General features: G+C 47.7%; 1 protein-coding gene across 4 annotated transcripts; it reads left to right on the top strand.

Moving 5' to 3' along the window:
* The first annotated feature begins 1102 nt into the window (after positions 1-1102).
* On the top strand, positions 1103-10938 carry SLC25A38 (solute carrier family 25 member 38). 4 transcript variants are annotated; one of them, XM_032861142.1, is made up of 7 exons: positions 1106-1400; positions 5248-5369; positions 5968-6052; positions 6723-6902; positions 7121-7289; positions 8719-8885; positions 10480-10938. In XM_032861142.1, exons 1-7 carry the CDS (start codon positions 1347-1349, stop codon positions 10600-10602), a joined length of 900 nt encoding a protein of 299 aa, XP_032717033.1. In that variant the 5' UTR covers positions 1106-1346; the 3' UTR covers positions 10603-10938. The 4 variants fall into 4 exon arrangements, with proteins under 4 accessions (XP_032717034.1, XP_032717033.1, XP_032717031.1 ...); XM_032861140.1 differs by having other exon boundaries at positions 1107-1415; XM_032861141.1 differs by lacking the exon at positions 1106-1400 and adding an exon at positions 1735-1854.
* Positions 10939-16823: the final 5885 nt, after the last annotated feature.

The following is a 16823-nucleotide window of genomic DNA, read 5'->3' as shown; positions in this document are numbered from 1 at the left end:
AGTGAGCCACGTGTAATTTTTAATAATCCAGTAGCCATATTGAAGACAAAGGAAAAAGGGGCGCCTGGATGGCTAAGTTGGTTAAGTGTCTGATTTCAGCTCAGGTCATGATCTCAGGGTCTTGGGATCCAGTCCTACCACTGGCTCTCTGCTCACAGGGGACTGCTTCTCCCTCTCACTCTCCCTCTGTTCTCTTTCTCAAATAAATAAAATCTTTAAAAAAAAGGTGAAATTAATTTTAATAATATATTTCACCCAAAATATCTAAAACATCATTTCAACATGTAATAACAATTATTAATAAGTTATTTTACTAGATTGCTGTAAGTCTTAGAAATGCGGTGCATGGGGGTGCCTGGGTGGTTCAGTTGGGTAAGCCTGGGATTCTCGATGTCCACTGAGGTCATAATCTCCTGTGGTGAGATACAGCCCCGAACACCCACTGAAGATTCCCTCTCCCCCTCTTCCTCTGCATCACTGCCATCCCCCCCTCCCCGCACATGTACACGGTCTCTCTCTCAAAAAAAAAAAAAAAAAAAAAAAAAAAAAAAAAAAAAAAAGAGAGAGAGAGAGAGAGAGGGAGAGAAGGAACAGAAAAGAAATGCAGTGTATGGATAACTTAAGAACACATGCCAATTCCTTCGCTAAATTTTAAGCGCTCAAAGGGAAATGTGGGTCTGTTAATAAAGTTGTTGAACAGAAAAACATTCCACACTGCTTCCATTTTTCATGCAAATTACCTAAATTAAATACAATTTAAATTTCTGGATGTCAGGCATATGAGCCACATTTGAAGTTCAACAGGCACGGATAGCTACGGGCTACGTACCCCGCAGAGCACGTCTAGATCGCAGACAGGTTCACACCTTGCACCAGACCTTGCGGCCTGAGGCAGGCCTCCAAGCTCCAGGAGTGGGGCAACAGCGGGCCCTGCAATTCTGGACATGTTCACCAGGTGGCACTAAAGAGAACATCCTCACCAGCGAGGAGTGCCCAACCCCGGAAGCGAAATCCCAAGGTTGAGCGCGGTTCCTCCGGTTTTCTCCACCTCCGGATACACCCTTCACGACCTGGGGTCCAAAAGCTTGCAGCCGGGCAGGATGGGCGGGAGAACAGAGCGGCGGGGTGTGCAGGGCGAGTGAAGAGCTGTGAGCAGGCCCCGGTGGGCCACGCGGAGCCACGCAGGGCGGTGGGCGCGCAGACCCGGCGTCCGAGGGCGCGGACTGCAGAGCCCCAGCCTGCGAGCGCGTCGCCGGGCCGCTGCTGCCGCGTCGCCTTCTCCCGCGAGATCGCCGGCGCTGGGCCCGAGCTCCCACTAGCGCACCCAGAGCCCGGCCTCCTCTCCAATGTTTCAGAAGTCACGGCCGGCGCTGCTGCAGCCTCAGGATGTTGGAGACAAGGTGGAGACGCTTATGGTAAACTGCGGGGAAGGGACACGGGGTTCCGAAACCGCCGGCTCGTGGAGGGAAATTCGGGAGGTAGCCAAGGCTCGGCGGCTCTCTGGGAGCCTTTTCCGCTCCCTGGGTGTGCGCCGAACAGGTTAGGGACGTGCGGGAGAGGGATGGATTGAAAAGAGAAGGGCGAGGGAGGAGAGGAGTTGCAGCCCCCTTGGACAGACAGGCGACGGTCTGTCTGCTGCGTTGGCGTCCGGGTAGGGTGGCGGAATTGCCCAGGCCTTGGGAGTGTCGGGGAGCGTGCCGGTGCGACCATGAGCCGCGTGCGAGCGCCTCCGGATGTTGTTTTAAGTTGGATGCCTAGAGCGACAGAGGTGGAAGGACGCTTGGGCAGATGTCTGGACCACCGCAAGGCCCCGTAGTAGCCCCAGACCGGAGAAGAGGTGGGTGCCCGAGGGAGGTGAGTCGGGACCGCACTGGGCCCCCCGGGCGGGGAGAGAGGACTACTTCTAGGTCTCCACCTTCTAGCCTGCGAGGAATGGGGGGAGGGGCAGTGGGGGGGCGAGGCCACGCCCCTGAGTTCGGATTGGCTGCGACGGTCGTGCCGCCGGGTCTCCATTGGTGGAGACGGAGGCGGGGCTGGGCAGGCGGGTCCCGGAGGGCGGTCTGGCTGAGCGGCTTGGCGGTGGGTGGAGGCAGCAAACGCCCGACGTAGATCCCCGAGCGCTGCCAGGCGCCGCGGAGCGCAGCCACTCTGGTTCTCTCCGAGGTCCCTCTGCCAGCATGGGCGGCGCGGTGGATCGGGGTGTTTTTTTTAATCCTTCAAAAAGGCAGCGGCTGCGGCTCTACTTTCCATCTTTGAAAGCGTACTTACCTATTTCTCTTTCTGGGTCCTCCAGCTCTGGCCTGGAGACTTGGATTTAGTTTTCTCAAGGAAATTAAGAATTGCTTATGGAGGGGCTCCTGGGTGGCTCAGTCGTTAAGCGTCTGCCTTCGGCTCAGGTCATGATCCCAGGGTCCTGGGATCCTGGCCCGCATCGGGCTCTCTGCTCAGAGGGAAGCCTGCTCCTCCCACTCCCGCTCCCCCTGCTTGTGTTCCCTCTCTTGCTGTGTCTCTCTCTGTTAAACAAATCTTTAAAAAAAAAAAAATTGCTTGTGGAAATTACTATCTATTTCAGTACTATTTACTGCCTTTGTATACTGTGTATTATTCGGTTGTTTTTGCCCTCCTCCCTCAAAACAAATTGTTACTTATCTAATTTCGGGCTATTTAGAAAAAAATCAAACATGCCTACAAAGGATGTTCCATGTGACAACATCTTAAAACTTCAAAATGAAAAGTGTAAATTCTGTTTGTTTTTTTTAACGATATTACCTGCTGTGTGTCGGGTTTTCTTTTCTTTCTTTCTTGCTTTCTTGCTTTTTTAAGTAGTAGAGGTTAGTCTGTCCAGCTGGTATATATTTAGCATCTACTCTGTGCTCATCGACCAAGAAAATTACAAAATTACAAAAGTTACAGGCTCTAGGCATTTATTCAACAAATATTTATTAAACTAATAATATGTCCAAGCATTGCACTGTGAAAATAAAGACATAAAATAGTTCCTGCAATGAGGAAGGGTTGAATGTGTTGGAGCATGTGTGTGAAGGACCACACAGCCTTAAAACGAATTCCCTGCAATATCTGTGAGAGTGTTGGGGAAGCAGCACAGAGGACTGCACAGAAGCTGTAACTACAGGCCATGCCCACAACTTTACCAGAGCAGGAGCAAAGGGCTGAAGGGAGCCTGGGGAGATTACCCTGTTGTAGGTCTGGTCAATGGCCTCAAACCTGGGACGCAGGACACATTTCAAGAGTGCGGTGAGATCTTGAGGTGGTGTACATAGATGCCTTACCCAGTGCTGTTCCGGGAGCTCAGGAAGGTGGATTAGTAGGGTCGAGGCTGGAGGCTGCCAAGGAGGCTGCTGGAACAGATGGGTGTGGGCCGACTCTGGCAACACTGAGGGGTCATTGGTACGACTGGGTCATGAAGCAGTAGGTACAGTGATGAGTCTTATGTGTCTCCCAAACTTGCTTCTGGAATATCTTGTTGAGTGGGGTAGCAGCAGGAGTGTGAATTATTCACCGGGTTTCTATTTTGGAGTGTGAGTGGGAGCTTTCTGGGGGCCTCTCAGGGACAGGGGTGCTGGGCTGAACTGGCTATGGGTGTGGTACAGTGTGGTGCCCTGCACTGTGGATGAGATGGCCCTGAGGGGCTGTGGCTGGGGGAGATAAGAAGAAAAACATCTGAGGCTAAGAGAAAGGAGCAGACTCAAAAGGAGCCCAAAACCGAGAGGTGGCCAGCTGTTTGAAATGCACCGGACCAGCCAAGTAAGGGAAGGCCTAGGGCAGGAAAGGGCTCCTGGGATGGGCAGATCCTTGGGTGAGCAGAATGGGCAGCTTTAGCTGGATGGCAAGTGGTGGGGGCTGAGGGGTGACTAGCCCAGAGGGAGTAGAGGTGATGTGACATCAGACTGGAAAGACAGGGGCTTTGAAGCTAGCTTCCAGAAGATGCCAGTGGAAGGATGAGACCAAGAAGCACAGACTCCAGGAGTATGGCTTAGCATATCCCCACTCTCCCAACCCCCTTGGGGGACTAGGAATGGCATGCTGACAGACTGGCAAGGTAGATACATTTTGCTTGGTTGTATGTTTTGTTTTATCACTTTTGTCACCCCTAGGTACTTTATAAGCCATTTGAACAGAGTTAGGATCTCCAATTTTTATTATGTGAATTTTTTTAGTCTTTCAAGTGGTTCCAGTTGTCATTTGAAACTTGCTCATTTGGTAGAAATGTGGAGTGATCTCTCTTCCCTGTGAAACAAAAAAACCACAAGTTACATTTTAGCTCTGGGTTGGTGGCTGTACGGGTATAACTGGCAACTTCATTTTCAGTGCCTTAAGACAACAGTTGTCGTGCATTCACAAATAATAGTGCGAGTGCCATTTAATGAGGAGAGAAGATCTTTTTGGATGGCGTTTGCCAAGTCTCTTGTTTGGAGAAGAGTGCTTTCATTTCCTGGTTGGATTTTTAAACGTGGCTTTTCACAACCGTTCATGATCGAGTGTTTCTGAGGCTAGCCGTGAGGCCTCTAGCCTAGTGGGTTCAAGGAGGTACATTTAGGCTTTGCCCTTCTGGGTGGTGCCACTAGATTAGCCAGGGTGTCCTTCCTGTCCAGGCAACTGTCCTGGTTTAAGGGAGAGCCAGCGGACCCAGGGGTAAGAGGTGGCTGCTGGTCTACTCACATCTGCAGTCTGCTTAGGTCCTAGTGAGATGTGTGGGTAGAATAGAAAGGGAAAGCTTTTAAATTAAGGAATTTCATAGATTTTACAGGAAGTGGTCCATGTTTTACATTGAAACTGAGCTTATGGTTTCACTTCCTATGTCTCCCTCCTGTAAATACCTACAGGTCCTATAACCAAGAGAGTTTGGCAGCCAACAGTTCACACACTAGGTTCAGTCGATTTTGCTTCTGTGAAGATAAGAGATGGCCAAAAACTTTTACCCTCAGGACAGAGAGGGAGGTGTGGTTGGCGGCCTAATTCACAGGTAGACGGAGGTGGATTGCTCATTCTTAGTACTGAGGCCAGAGAGATCCCCTCTAGCCGGGTATTATGTTCTCCATGGCATTCCAGCGCTGTTAATTCCCAGGTTCACTTTAACCTTCTCTGAAGTGGGAAGATAATACAGGGCACCAGCTGGTGGTTTTCTAAGCCACCCACATAGAGGAAAAAAAATGGTCCCAGTGTGGAGAAAGCTGAGAAAACTTGGCGGCCACAAAGTTGCTGACTCAGTGTTCTCTTGCCCTGAAGTTACATCCGGTGATCAAGGCTTTCCTGTGTGGCTCCATCAGTGGGACCTGCTCCACCCTCCTTTTCCAACCGCTGGATCTCCTCAAAACGCGCCTACAGACTCTCCAGCCCTCAGACCATGGGTAAGGCCTGCTGCGTGCCCCCCTCACCATTTCTCTGAGGAATGGTTCCAACAACTCCTCTCAGACACAGGAACATCTCAACTGTTAAGTCAACTGCCATTGTGTTGGATGCTTCAGGAGAAACATGGGCCATGCCCAACTTTGATTTGACATTTCCTGTTAATGAAATGGGGTCCTTCCCTGGGGGCACCATCCTGCCATCTTCCTCGGTGACATTTGCATTTTATTGTGCTAGCCTGTGATGTTGTAACTGTACTGTCCGGTTCGAGTAGCGTGGGTGGTTTTCTGGAAATAATGTATGCATTAAGTGTCTCTTCTGTGCCTGACATTGGGCTCAGCACTGTGGGAAGTATACCAAATGCGTGTAACATGGGAGGTCATCCCGTTGCTTGCGGTGTGAATCAACAGATAAACACGTATGTGCCAAATCATGAACATATGGGAACTCAGAGTTATTCCAAGATGTGTTGTAGAGATTCTTGAGTGCTCTTAGGGAAGAAGTCATACCAAGAAGTCTTTGGATGGGAAGTTCTTTTATGAGGACGAGGCCCAAGTTATTTTTTTTTTTCTTCCCTGCCTCCATTTTGTCTCCCTTTAGATCTGGTCGTGTTGGGATGCTGGCTCTGCTCTTGAAGGTGGTTCGCACGGAGAGTATTCTGGGCCTTTGGAAAGGGATGTCCCCTGTAAGCTGCCTTTTGGGTCTTCTCTTGCACCCTCTGCTGTTATAGCTATCTCTTTGTCATGCACCTTCCATATCCCCTCTTGGAAGGATAGGTCAGCGCCAGAAGCAGTGGGAGGACTTGTGTGGTCTTTTCCCTGTCACATGATGCTACTCGCTCCTATCAGAGGGCTGGGGAAATATCTTTATGCCCTAGATACAGCTTGTTGGAGCAGTAGCAGGTCTAGAGTAGATGCAGTGAGTGCCCTCAGCTGCCAGCATACCCTGTCCTTGCCCTTCATACAAGCAGGCCACATCTGCGTTTCTTTACCTGCAGGTAAATTTGCTGGGAGTGCCAGGGCACAAATGCGCACTCCAGCCCAGTGGAAGATGATAGTTGATGTTTAAAAACCTCACTCACCCTCCTCAACTGGAGGGCGAACTCTGAGGTGCCTACACCGATTCCCAGAGTTCCCCTCAAAGAGATTACGTTTACCAGGGCAGTAATGCATCAGGCAGCCTGCCCTTCATTGGCTGCCTTCTCTCCTCACTTCCCCATTCTCTTATTGCTGTTCCCTACATACCTTCAATCAACTACTTGCATGCAAATCTCTGTCTTTTGGGAAAACCCAGCTAAGACAGTATCTCACAGTGTCCATCTGGGCTTGCTTTCCTCCCTCTGCCCTGTTGCACAGTCCATTGTGAGGTGTGTCCCTGGCGTTGGCATCTACTTTGGCACTCTCTACTCCTTGAAGCAGTACTTCCTGCGAGGCCATCCCCCCACAGCGCTGGAGTCGGTCATCCTGGGAGTGGGCTCTCGCTCGGTTGCAGGACTCTGCATGTCACCCATCACTGTGGTGAAGACACGTTACGAGGTGAGTCCAACTGCTTTCAGCCTTCGGGGTGGATAAACAGAGGCATTGGGCTTTCGTCAAGTGGTCACCGATGTCAGCTCCAGATTTGGAATCTAAAATCGAGGCCGCTGTGGTCAGAGAATAAAAGCCTGGCGTTGTCATGTACCCCGAAGTCAGGTGGGTTCGTTGCTCAAACCCAGGGCTGCCGCGCCAGCCACTGGTCCTGTGCTTCCTTGCAGAGTGGGAAGTATGGCTATGAGAGCATCTATGCAGCCCTGAGGAGCATCTATCGCACTGAGGGGCACCGGGGACTCTTCAGCGGCTTGACGGCAACACTCCTTCGTGACGCACCCTTTTCTGGAATCTACCTGATGTTCTACAACCAGACCAAAAACATCATGACCCATGGTATGGACGAAGGAAGGTGTGGTGGGGGAGGGGAGAGATATCTCCGAGACCTCATATCCTCGCAGCTTTCTCTGCGATAGGAGAATGTTTATTGTTCTTAGCAGAGTTTTAGGAACAGAGCCATTTCTGCCTCACGTCAAGCATGGGGCCAGGTGCTAGGACCCAGTGGTGGTCATGAAAGACTTGGCCCCCTGCCCGTATGAATTTATGGACTATTACGGCAGTATACTGGTAGTACTGTCGTTCTTGAGTGGGTGGGGGGGATAAAGCATGTTTTACAGAAATCCTGCAGTGATACCTGGCAGATTTGCCCTATCTTTAGATTGCTGGGCCCTGCATGAGGGCCTCCTACATCAGGAACTTTGGGGTAAGACCTGGGAGTCGGTATTTCTCAAGAAGCACGTGATCTGATTCTTATCAGAAAAGTTTGGTGAGGTTAGTGGGGTTAGCGCCTCCCCTTGCCGTGTTCCCAGGTAAAGTGGTTCTGAGCCCTCTGTTCCGGTGGAGAGCAAGGTGCCCTACCTCAGGCATTTTGGCAGACCCACGCTGCCAGGAAGCTCTTGTTGGTCACAACGGGCACACTCGGTATGCTGTGAGCATACACCCAAGCACAGCCAGGTTCTGATAGAAGCACGTCCTGTGGAATGAACCTGCATTCCATACGGTGTCTCCAGAGAACTTGAGCAGGGAAATGCAACCCAGGTCTGTAAAGTGGGAAAACCGGCATGCCCCCATCATGACAATGGTAATCAGTGGAGTTGGAGTGCTTTAGGAGTTCGCTTCTCTCCTGTAGGCACCAGGAGGCGTGACACTGCAGGTCACAGCCTTATGTGGCTCAGAAAGTTAGGGCAGTAAGGGAGCTTGGTGTACATTTTTTACTTCTCTTTATGTATAATTGTTTTTTGCAATCCATTTACAATTGCAAAGGTTGAGATTAGGCAAAAGTTAAGATTAAGGTTGCAGGAGTGATGCCCCTTTACCCTTAAATACCTCCATTTGTGTTTCCTAAGAACAAAGATATTCTCATATAACCTGTCTCTTTTATCTCTCGGACAAGATGGCGGTCTCCACTGAAAACTCATTTTTTCTTTTGTAATTTGGAAGCATCTGTGGGCACTGGAGGGGGTGGGGGGGAGATACTTTGAATCTGCATAAATCTACATAAAACATTCTGTTCCTTTCACCCCAATGTTTGAGCCTCAGTCTGTGATTCTTGCCCAAATCAATTATGGCGGCGATGGTTGTAAAAAAAGGCAAATTTGAATTCCATGACTCCCATCTACATTTAGTTATACCTTTAAATGTTTACTTCTTAACCCCATTTTGAATCTAGACCCTTCTGAATTTGGGGAAGAATTCATGGGCAACTTAGTATTGATATTTATGTGAGAGTCATTTGTAACTGAATGTTGCTTTTGTCATGTTTCAGACCAGTTGGATGGAGTCCTTATTCCCGCTGTAAATTTCAGCTGTGGGATCTTTGCTGGCATTCTGGCCTCCCTGGTGACTCAGCCTGCGGATGTTATCAAAACCCACATGCAGCTCTCCCCAGTGAAATTTCGGTGGATTGGCCAGGCAGTGACACTCATTTTTAAAGTAAGGCTTACAGAGTAAATATTGCCTCTTACTGTGGTTAAGGCTTGCTCTCTCTCTCTCTCTCTAGAAAGGAAGCCGGTGTCCTTTACATATTAAAATCAGCTGGGGTGCTTTAAAAAGTCCCCACCCCCAGGTCACAACCTGGGCTGCTTCCATCTGAATCTCTGAAGGTGGGTGAAGCCCAGCAATCTGCCAACTTTAACTATTATCACAGGTCGTCCTAAGGTAGTCAGTTTCCCCCACCCACCACCAACCCCCACCCCCAAAACAAAAAATTCCGGAGTGTTGCAAAGGTTGAGAATCACTGCTAAAAACCTAGGTTGGCTGTGGGTTGGCTAAGCAGATTGCTGGACTCCACCCCCGCCCACCAGGTCAGGGAATCTGGGAGGGCCTCATCCCCTGATGATCAAGGACCTAGGAGAGAACTCAAGTCAGAAAAAGATGACAGGGACACCTGGGTGGCTCAGTCGTTGGGCATCTGCCTTGAGTTCAGGTCATGATTCCAGGGTCCTGGGATCGAGCCCCGCATGGGGCTCCTTGCTCAGCAGGAAGCCTGCTTCTCCCTCTTCCACTCCCCCTGTTTGTGTTCCCTCTCTCACTGTGTCTCTCTCCATCAAATAAATAAATACAATCTTAAAAAAAAAAAAAACACACAAAGAAAGAAATGACAAATACATCATTTGGTCTCTAGAAATTTGCTCTAACACAAATGGACAAAAGGTATTGTTGAAGATAAAAAGTACAGGAGACATAAGGTACACTTGCTGAAGCACCATTTAAAAGCCACAGAGTTGGTCCTTTGGCAGCATGTACTGTTCCCACACACCAGATATTCTTGCTCAAGCTAAGTTTTTATATTTTTCTGTACGTCTCGGTTTTTCTGTGCAGCAGAGGAAACAATGCGAGCATAGGCATCCTGTATCTGTCTCGCCCTAGATGTAGACAAATATTTGTCAATCGGATCATATTCCTCACCCTGCTTGGGTTGCCTGCTCTCTTATTCTCTATACCTAAAAGCCTAAACTTTGAGAATAATATTCTTCAGTATGTATAAAATGGCAGGAATGATAATGATAGAAATGAATCCGCCCAGATTATGAGGAGGAGGTGTTTCGTCTTTAATGCTTATGTAGGAATGTCAAGAGCATACAGTGAGTTATGCAAAAATGCTCCCTCCAGACAGACAGATTGCCAAAAAGACATGTTTTCCTCCAGCCTGAAGCCATGCCCCAGGGCTTGGCATGCAGACCATGGCCTGGATCTCACTTGCTAGTTGGGGCTTGGTGCGTATGGGAGCTGCACAAGCTATCCAGCTGTATACAGCCACCCTGTGTAAAGATTTGCAGCTGAGAAATAAATTCTCCTGCATAAAGCAAGCGTAAAAAGAGAAAGTTTAGCAAAAATTATGCAAAAAAAAAATTTTTTTTTAGTTCATCGTCTCCTTGGATCCATTATTCATAGTTTTGGCATTATCAATGAAAATCCTAAAACTGAGGCTCACCAATGAGGTAACAGAGACCCTCAGTCTCACACTAGGTGTGTTCCTCATGTTGCTACTCTGCTTCCGGAATGCTGACGTTCGTTTTCCTCATAGGATTATGGGCTCCGTGGCTTCTTCCAAGGCGGCGTCCCGAGGGCCCTCCGCAGAGCTCTGATGGCAGCGATGGCGTGGACCGTGTATGAGGAGATGATGGCCAAGATGGGCCTGAAGTCCTGACCGAGAGGGACTGGGTAAAGACGGGCTATGTTGCCCTCCCTGGCTCTTACCGGGGCTGCTTCGTCTCACTGCCCTGGAGTAAGATGAAGTCTAATCTGGAAAGCCAGGCAGATGTGTCCCCTTCTGTTACCCAGTTTCAGTAGAAAATCGGTGGGCCTGACTCAAGCCTTCAGAATATCCCAGAAGAGGAGTTACTGATGCCTACAGCACACTGGGGAGTTCATAGAAGGGCTTGCCCCTGCTGCCAGGTTACTCGAAAAGGCCTTTCTGGAAAGAGCTCTGTCCGGTGGCTCTGCTTCAGCCACCCAACCTATGCCACGCTGCCTGTTTAGATCTGTTCTTGGGCAAGGCACTGCACGGCCAGAGGAGCTATGACTGTGAAGAGTTCCAGCAGTGGGGAAGCCGGGTCTGTGGAGAGAGGGGTTCTTGTCATCAGGCTTTTGTCTGTGTCTGGAATGCTGGTGGGATGAGGAAGAAAAGATGTCATTACTTAATTGGTCACTAATCACCTTCTCAGAGGCTCTGAAGAAGTGGGGAGAGTGGCTTCTTAGCCTGAAGTGTCCAGATAACGAATTTTGGTCTTGGCCTCTGCACTGTTTCAATTCTAAATTGTTCTGGCATTTTTCTGCAGCTAACGTTCGCATAAATAAAGTGAAGCACTTTATCATTGGAAACTGTTTGGAAAACCTAAATAGTGTCCTTCCTGTGTTCTAAAATAACCCAGTTGTCTGAGGTGGCTGGCTCTTGACCCATATAAGTCCTAAACTCTAAACATTTATTTTATTTTGTTATGTATTTATTTATTTTTTTTAAAGATTTTATTTATTTTTTTGACAGGCAGAGACACAGCGAGAGAGAGCATAAGCAGGGGGAGTGGGAGAGGGAGAAGCATGCTGCCTGCTGAGCAGGGAGCCCGATGTGAGGCTCATCCTAGGACCTTGGGATCATGACCTGAGCTAAAGGCAGATGCTTAATGACTGAGCCACCCAGGTGCCCCTAAACATTTTTTCAGACAGCTTTTATTTCACACATTGTACAATTCACTCATTTCAAATAAGCCATTCAGTGATTTTTAGTAACTTACTGGGTGAGGCAACCATCACTATGAACCAGTTTTAGGGCACATTAATCCCCCAAGAAGATCTCAGATTTACAATTAATCCTCATTCTGAGTCCCAACTCTCGGCGACCATCGATCTGCTTTCTGTCTATAATCTGCCTTTACTGTACACTTCATGTAGTCATACAATTTGTAGCCTCTTGTATTCTTTCACTTAGCATAATGTTTCTGAGGTTTCTCCACATGGCATGTTCAACACCAATTTTTTTTTTGTTTATGGCCAAATAATACTGTGTGCCCATATGAGATTTTATTTATCCATTCATCAGTTGATGATTATTTGAATGGTTTCCACTCGGGGGCTCTTATGAATAATGCCACTTTGAATGTTCATGTGCTGGTGTTTGTGTGGACATATGTTTTCATTTCTCTTGCATAAATAGATGCCCAGGAGTGGAGCTACCAGATCACATGGTAACTTTCGAACCATTTGAGAAACTATCAGACTCTGTACCATTCTACATTCCTACACCCACAGTGCAGAAGGGTTCAGGTTTCCCCACATCTTCTTCAACACTTGTTATTGTTTTATTATACCCACATTCGGGGGTTCCCAGGTGTTTCTGTCAACTTTCAAACTTAGGAAAGAGCCATTACATTATCCAAACAGCAGGAAGGGGAATTTTGGTCTCCGGGTTAAGAATATGGGCTGTGATCTAGGTGGTTCTAGATGGAAAGCCTGGTTCTCTACTTATTTAGACATAGTTGCAATTGTTTCTGGAAAGTGGGCATACTAATGGTGAGGGTAAAAGGAGCAGATGTTTCTGGCACCCTGACTTAGTTTCCTAGGGCTGCCACAACAAATTCCCACAAATTAGGTAGCTTCTAGCAGAAATGTATTCTCTGTTCTGGAGTCTATGGGTCTCCATAACACTAATCAAAGTGTTAGCAGGGACGTATGTTCTCTGAAGGCTATAGGGGAGGATAGCTCTGGTCTCTCCAGGATTCTGGTGGTTGCTGGCAATTCTTGGCACTCATCATTCCAACCTGGCTCTGTCTCCACAAAGCCACCTGTGTGTCTGTCTCTGTGTCCAAATTTCAAGGACATCGGTAATTGGATTACAGCCCACCCTCCTCTAGAATGTCTTAACCTGATTTCATCTACAAAGATGTACCCTATTTCCAAATAAGGTCACATTCTTAGGCACTAAGGTGGGGGGGTTAGGACTCCCAGCATACTCTTTGGGAGCACACACACTAAGTTTAATTATAAGTTTAAGTTTACACTTTAGGGTTTAGGTTAAAGTGTCCTATTCAAAATAGAGCAGTATAGGAGAGGACAGATAGGATCCTAAGCACAGAATCCCTCTGGGCCTTGATGATCTGTGTGTGTGAGGCCCTGTGCCAAGGAAAGGAGATCAGATAAGACTGGAAATGTGTTCTGGGACAGGAATGGAGGGAAGGCCAGTCACCATGGTTGTAGTAGCTGCCTCCTAAGAACTGGGTCCTTGGCAGGTTGGGGCAGAGAGGAGACCCAGAGGTATAGAATTCACTCCAGTTTGCTCACCTTATACTTGACCGGTGAATTTCAGTCACAAGGGTCACCTATTATGTTCATTATGATGCGGTTTTAGAATACAGGTATGGTTCAGTGGAGTAGGGTCCTGAGCCGATGACCAAGAAAGAATTCTTGAGATGTCTTTGGTGCAAAATGGGGTTATTAAAGCATGGGGACAGGACCTATGGGCAGAAAGAGCTGCTGCCCTGGGATACAAGGGGTGGCAGGTTATATACTATGGGGTTGGGGGAGGTAAGGAAAAGGGAGGTCTCAAAAGGATTTTCATATATTAAAGTAGACTCACAGCATACTAGAGGCCTTGCCATTGTCAAGGTTGTTTTTCCTTCTAACCTGGCATTAACACAGATAGTTGGGAGCTCTCTGGACTCTTCCTATTTGAAGTATCTGTCAATGGGCTACAGGTTATAAGGACATTTAATTTTATCTACATTTCCTTCTGGAAGATAGGTTATTGATAGAAATGCTATCTTATAAAATGCTAAGACATTTGTAAACCGAGGGAGACTCATGTCTTGCAGGGTATAAGTTAACTATTTGTTTTTCCTTTCCTCAGCTTTAGGGTAGCCAGGAGTGCCTGAGAAATGTAACGTAAATCCCATCTGGGGGAGAGGGAAGTTGTGGGGTGTCAGCTTCTGCTGCTTCCTCAGCCTGCCTTCTCTAACCTCATCAATTAGAATGTTCTTTTGGGGCAAAAAAATAAAAAAAAAAAAAAAGATTTGGAGAAACAGCCTCATTTCCTCTACATGTGGAGTAAAACTGGAATTTGCCCTTTTTAACCCTGATTCCAAAGGCAAGTGGCCCTGGATATCTCCATATCCCAGGCCCCAAGAATTTATTTTTCCTCTTCTGTAGTCTGTCACAGCTATTAAAGTTTGTGAGTTTCAGCTGGCTGGAAACAGTGCCCAGTGCCTTTAAAAAACTGATTTGTTCTTGGCTGCCTCAGACTTAAGGCAAATTATTTAGAGCAGAGCTTTGTGGAAGGAAATGCTCATCTGACCACTACAGATAAGGCCTGGTAAGGCATGGGCCAGAAAAGGACAGAAGCAAAGCTTTCAAGCTCTTGTTACATTCAATTTCCAGAAATATATTACAAAATATTTCAGTCACAAAGAGTAGAACAAATGGTACCTTGTCCCTTTATTCCCATCACCGAGAGGATTATCAGGATCTTGCTCCCCTTTGTCTTCCTACTCTCCCCTTTACAAAGTCTTTAAAAAAGCAGATTCCAGGGGCGCCTGGATGGCTCAGTGGGTTAAAGCCTCTCTGCCTTTGGCTCAGGTCATGATCCCAGGGTCCTGGGATCGAGCCCCGCGTCAGGCTCTCTGCTCCTCAGGGAGCCTGCTTCCTCCTCTCTCTCTGCCTGCCTCTCTGCCTACTTCTGATCTCTCTCTGTGTCAAATAAATAAAGTCTTTAAAAAAAAAAAAAGCCTCAGCCTTCAGCTCAGGTTATGATCTCAGGGTCCTGGGATCGAGCCCTGCATCTAGCTTTCTGCTTAGCAGGGAGCCTGCTTCTCTCTCTCTGCCTGCCTCTCTGCCTACTTGTGATCTCTGTCAAATAAATAAATAAAATATTCAAAAAAAAAAAAGCAGATTCCAGACACAGATATCACACCATTTCACCCTTCCATAATTCATCTCTAAAAATAATGAACATTTTTCTTACGTAACTACATTATTATCCCACCCAGAAAACGTTAACAAATCTGTTGCATATCATCCAATACCCAGCCCATATTCACGTTTCAAAATGTCTCAAAATGGATTTTTTTAGGGGAGCCTGGCTGGCTCCGTCTGTGGAGCAAACCCGCTAGATCTTAGGGTTGTGAGTTGGAGCCCCACATTCAGTGTAGATGTAAGGGATACAAAGGCAGAAGGAACTGTAGATAAGATTAAGTGTCCTTGGGGCACCTGGGTGGCTTAGTGGGTTAAGCCTCTGCCTTTGGCTCAGGTCATGATCCCAAGGTCCTGGGATCAAGCCTGGAATGGGGCTCTCTGCTCTGCACGGAACCTGCTTCCCCCCCACCCCCACTACCTACTTGTGATCTCTGTAAAATAAATAAATAAAATAATAAAAAAAATAAGTGTCCTTATAAGCTGCAGCCCATTGACAGATACTTCAGGCAGGCAGAGTATAAAGTTCCTCCAGGAAGCGCCCACCTCTTAATGTCCATGCCTTGCTAGATGAAAAGCAACCTTAGTTTGACAATAGCAAGGTCTCAGGTTTCCAGTGATTCTTCTTTAGCATATGAAAATCCTTTTGGAACTCCCCGGAGCTCGATCTCCCTCAGCCTCAAAGTAGGTCATCAGTTGCTGTTCACAATCCTGGGGCAGCAGCAGCCCTAGTACTTTATGTACTTTCTGCCCCTGAGTCCATCCTCATGCTTTAATAAAATCACCTTTTTGCACCAAAGACGTCTCAAGAATTCTTTCCTGGCCCTTGACTCTGGACCTCACCAGTATTCCAAAACTACATTATAGAGATTATTTAAAAATAAAATTTATTAAAAATAAAATCCTAGAGGTGGCTCACTTGCTTAAACCTCTGACCCTTGGTTTGGGCTCAGGTCATGATCTCAGGGCTGTGGGATGAAAACCACGGGCTCCTGCGCAGCCGGGAGTCTGAAGAGTCTCTTCTGCCCCTCCCCCAACCTGTGTGGGCAGACTCACTCTCATATATTTTTTAAAAAATTAAATCTTGAAAAGAAAGGAAAACTATTTTTTTTTAAAAGATTTTTTTAAATTTATTTGACAGATCACAAGTAGGCAGAGAAGAGGCAGGCAGAGAGAGGGGAGGAGGAGGCAGGCTCCCTGCTGAGCAGAGAGCTCGATGGGGGACTCAATCCCAGGACCCTGAGATCATGACCTGAGCCAAAGGCAGAGGCTTTAACCACTGAGCCACCCAGGCGCCCCGGAAAACAATTTTTTTTTACAGTTGGTGAACTGGAATTAGGATGCAGACAAGGTCCTGAGATTCCTTCACGAGATCTCCCACAGGGTTAAGTAATTTTGAATTCTTGAGGGCCTTATCAAATCAGAGAACCTAATGGCAGTGACAGCAATGGGCAGTTGCCAAGCCAAGATCTGCTCCCCAAAGCAGTGTCCCTTCCATGCCCCCCAGGCTGAGCACTGTGCATTTCCAACTTCTTGTTGACTTCAAATTCTCAAGTCTTAATTTTTTCACCACTCCATCTCCAAAATAAGCTGGCTGATGCAGTAGTCTCTAGGTGTTATTTTAGCGTCCAAGGTCTTCCCAGTGGTTCTTCCAAGTGGGAGCCAGTGGATTAAATAGCTGATAAACACTCTGGATCTACGATCAGTGGTTCTCAAAGGAGGCTGCACATTGGAATCAACTGAAGAGCTTTAAAAGCCGCTGATGTCTGGGTCTGCCACCCGGAAATTCGAATGTAATCAGGCTAGGTAGTGGCCTGGGCACGAGTAGTTTTAAAAGTCACCCAGGTGACCGCAACGCGCAGCCGTGGAAGAGAGCCACCGAGGAGCCCACCTGACTTTTCCTAAACCAGCTCCAAGGGTTAACCCGGAGCTGGCGGGGCGGGGGCGGGGCCTCGAGAGCGGGGCGGGGCG

Source organism: Lontra canadensis, unplaced genomic scaffold, assembly GCF_010015895.1.
Source record: "Lontra canadensis isolate GAN:19392208 unplaced genomic scaffold, GSC_riverotter_1.0 scaffold20, whole genome shotgun sequence".
In the NCBI taxonomy this organism is placed as follows: Eukaryota; Metazoa; Chordata; class Mammalia; order Carnivora; family Mustelidae; genus Lontra; species Lontra canadensis.
The sequence above is the reverse complement of the archived record's forward strand: the minus strand, read 5'-3'. Positions and strand labels throughout refer to the sequence as shown.

Coding starts and splice junctions, on each gene's coding strand:
- SLC25A38 (XM_032861140.1), top strand. CDS start 1,347: ATGTTTCAGAAGTCACGGCCGGCGCTGCTGCAGCCTCAGGATGTTGGA. Junction 6,053..6,722: donor TTTGGAAAGGGATGTCCCCT/GTAAGCTGCCTT, acceptor CCTGTTGCACAG/TCCATTGTGAGGTGTGTCCC. Junction 6,903..7,120: donor TGGTGAAGACACGTTACGAG/GTGAGTCCAACT, acceptor GCTTCCTTGCAG/AGTGGGAAGTATGGCTATGA.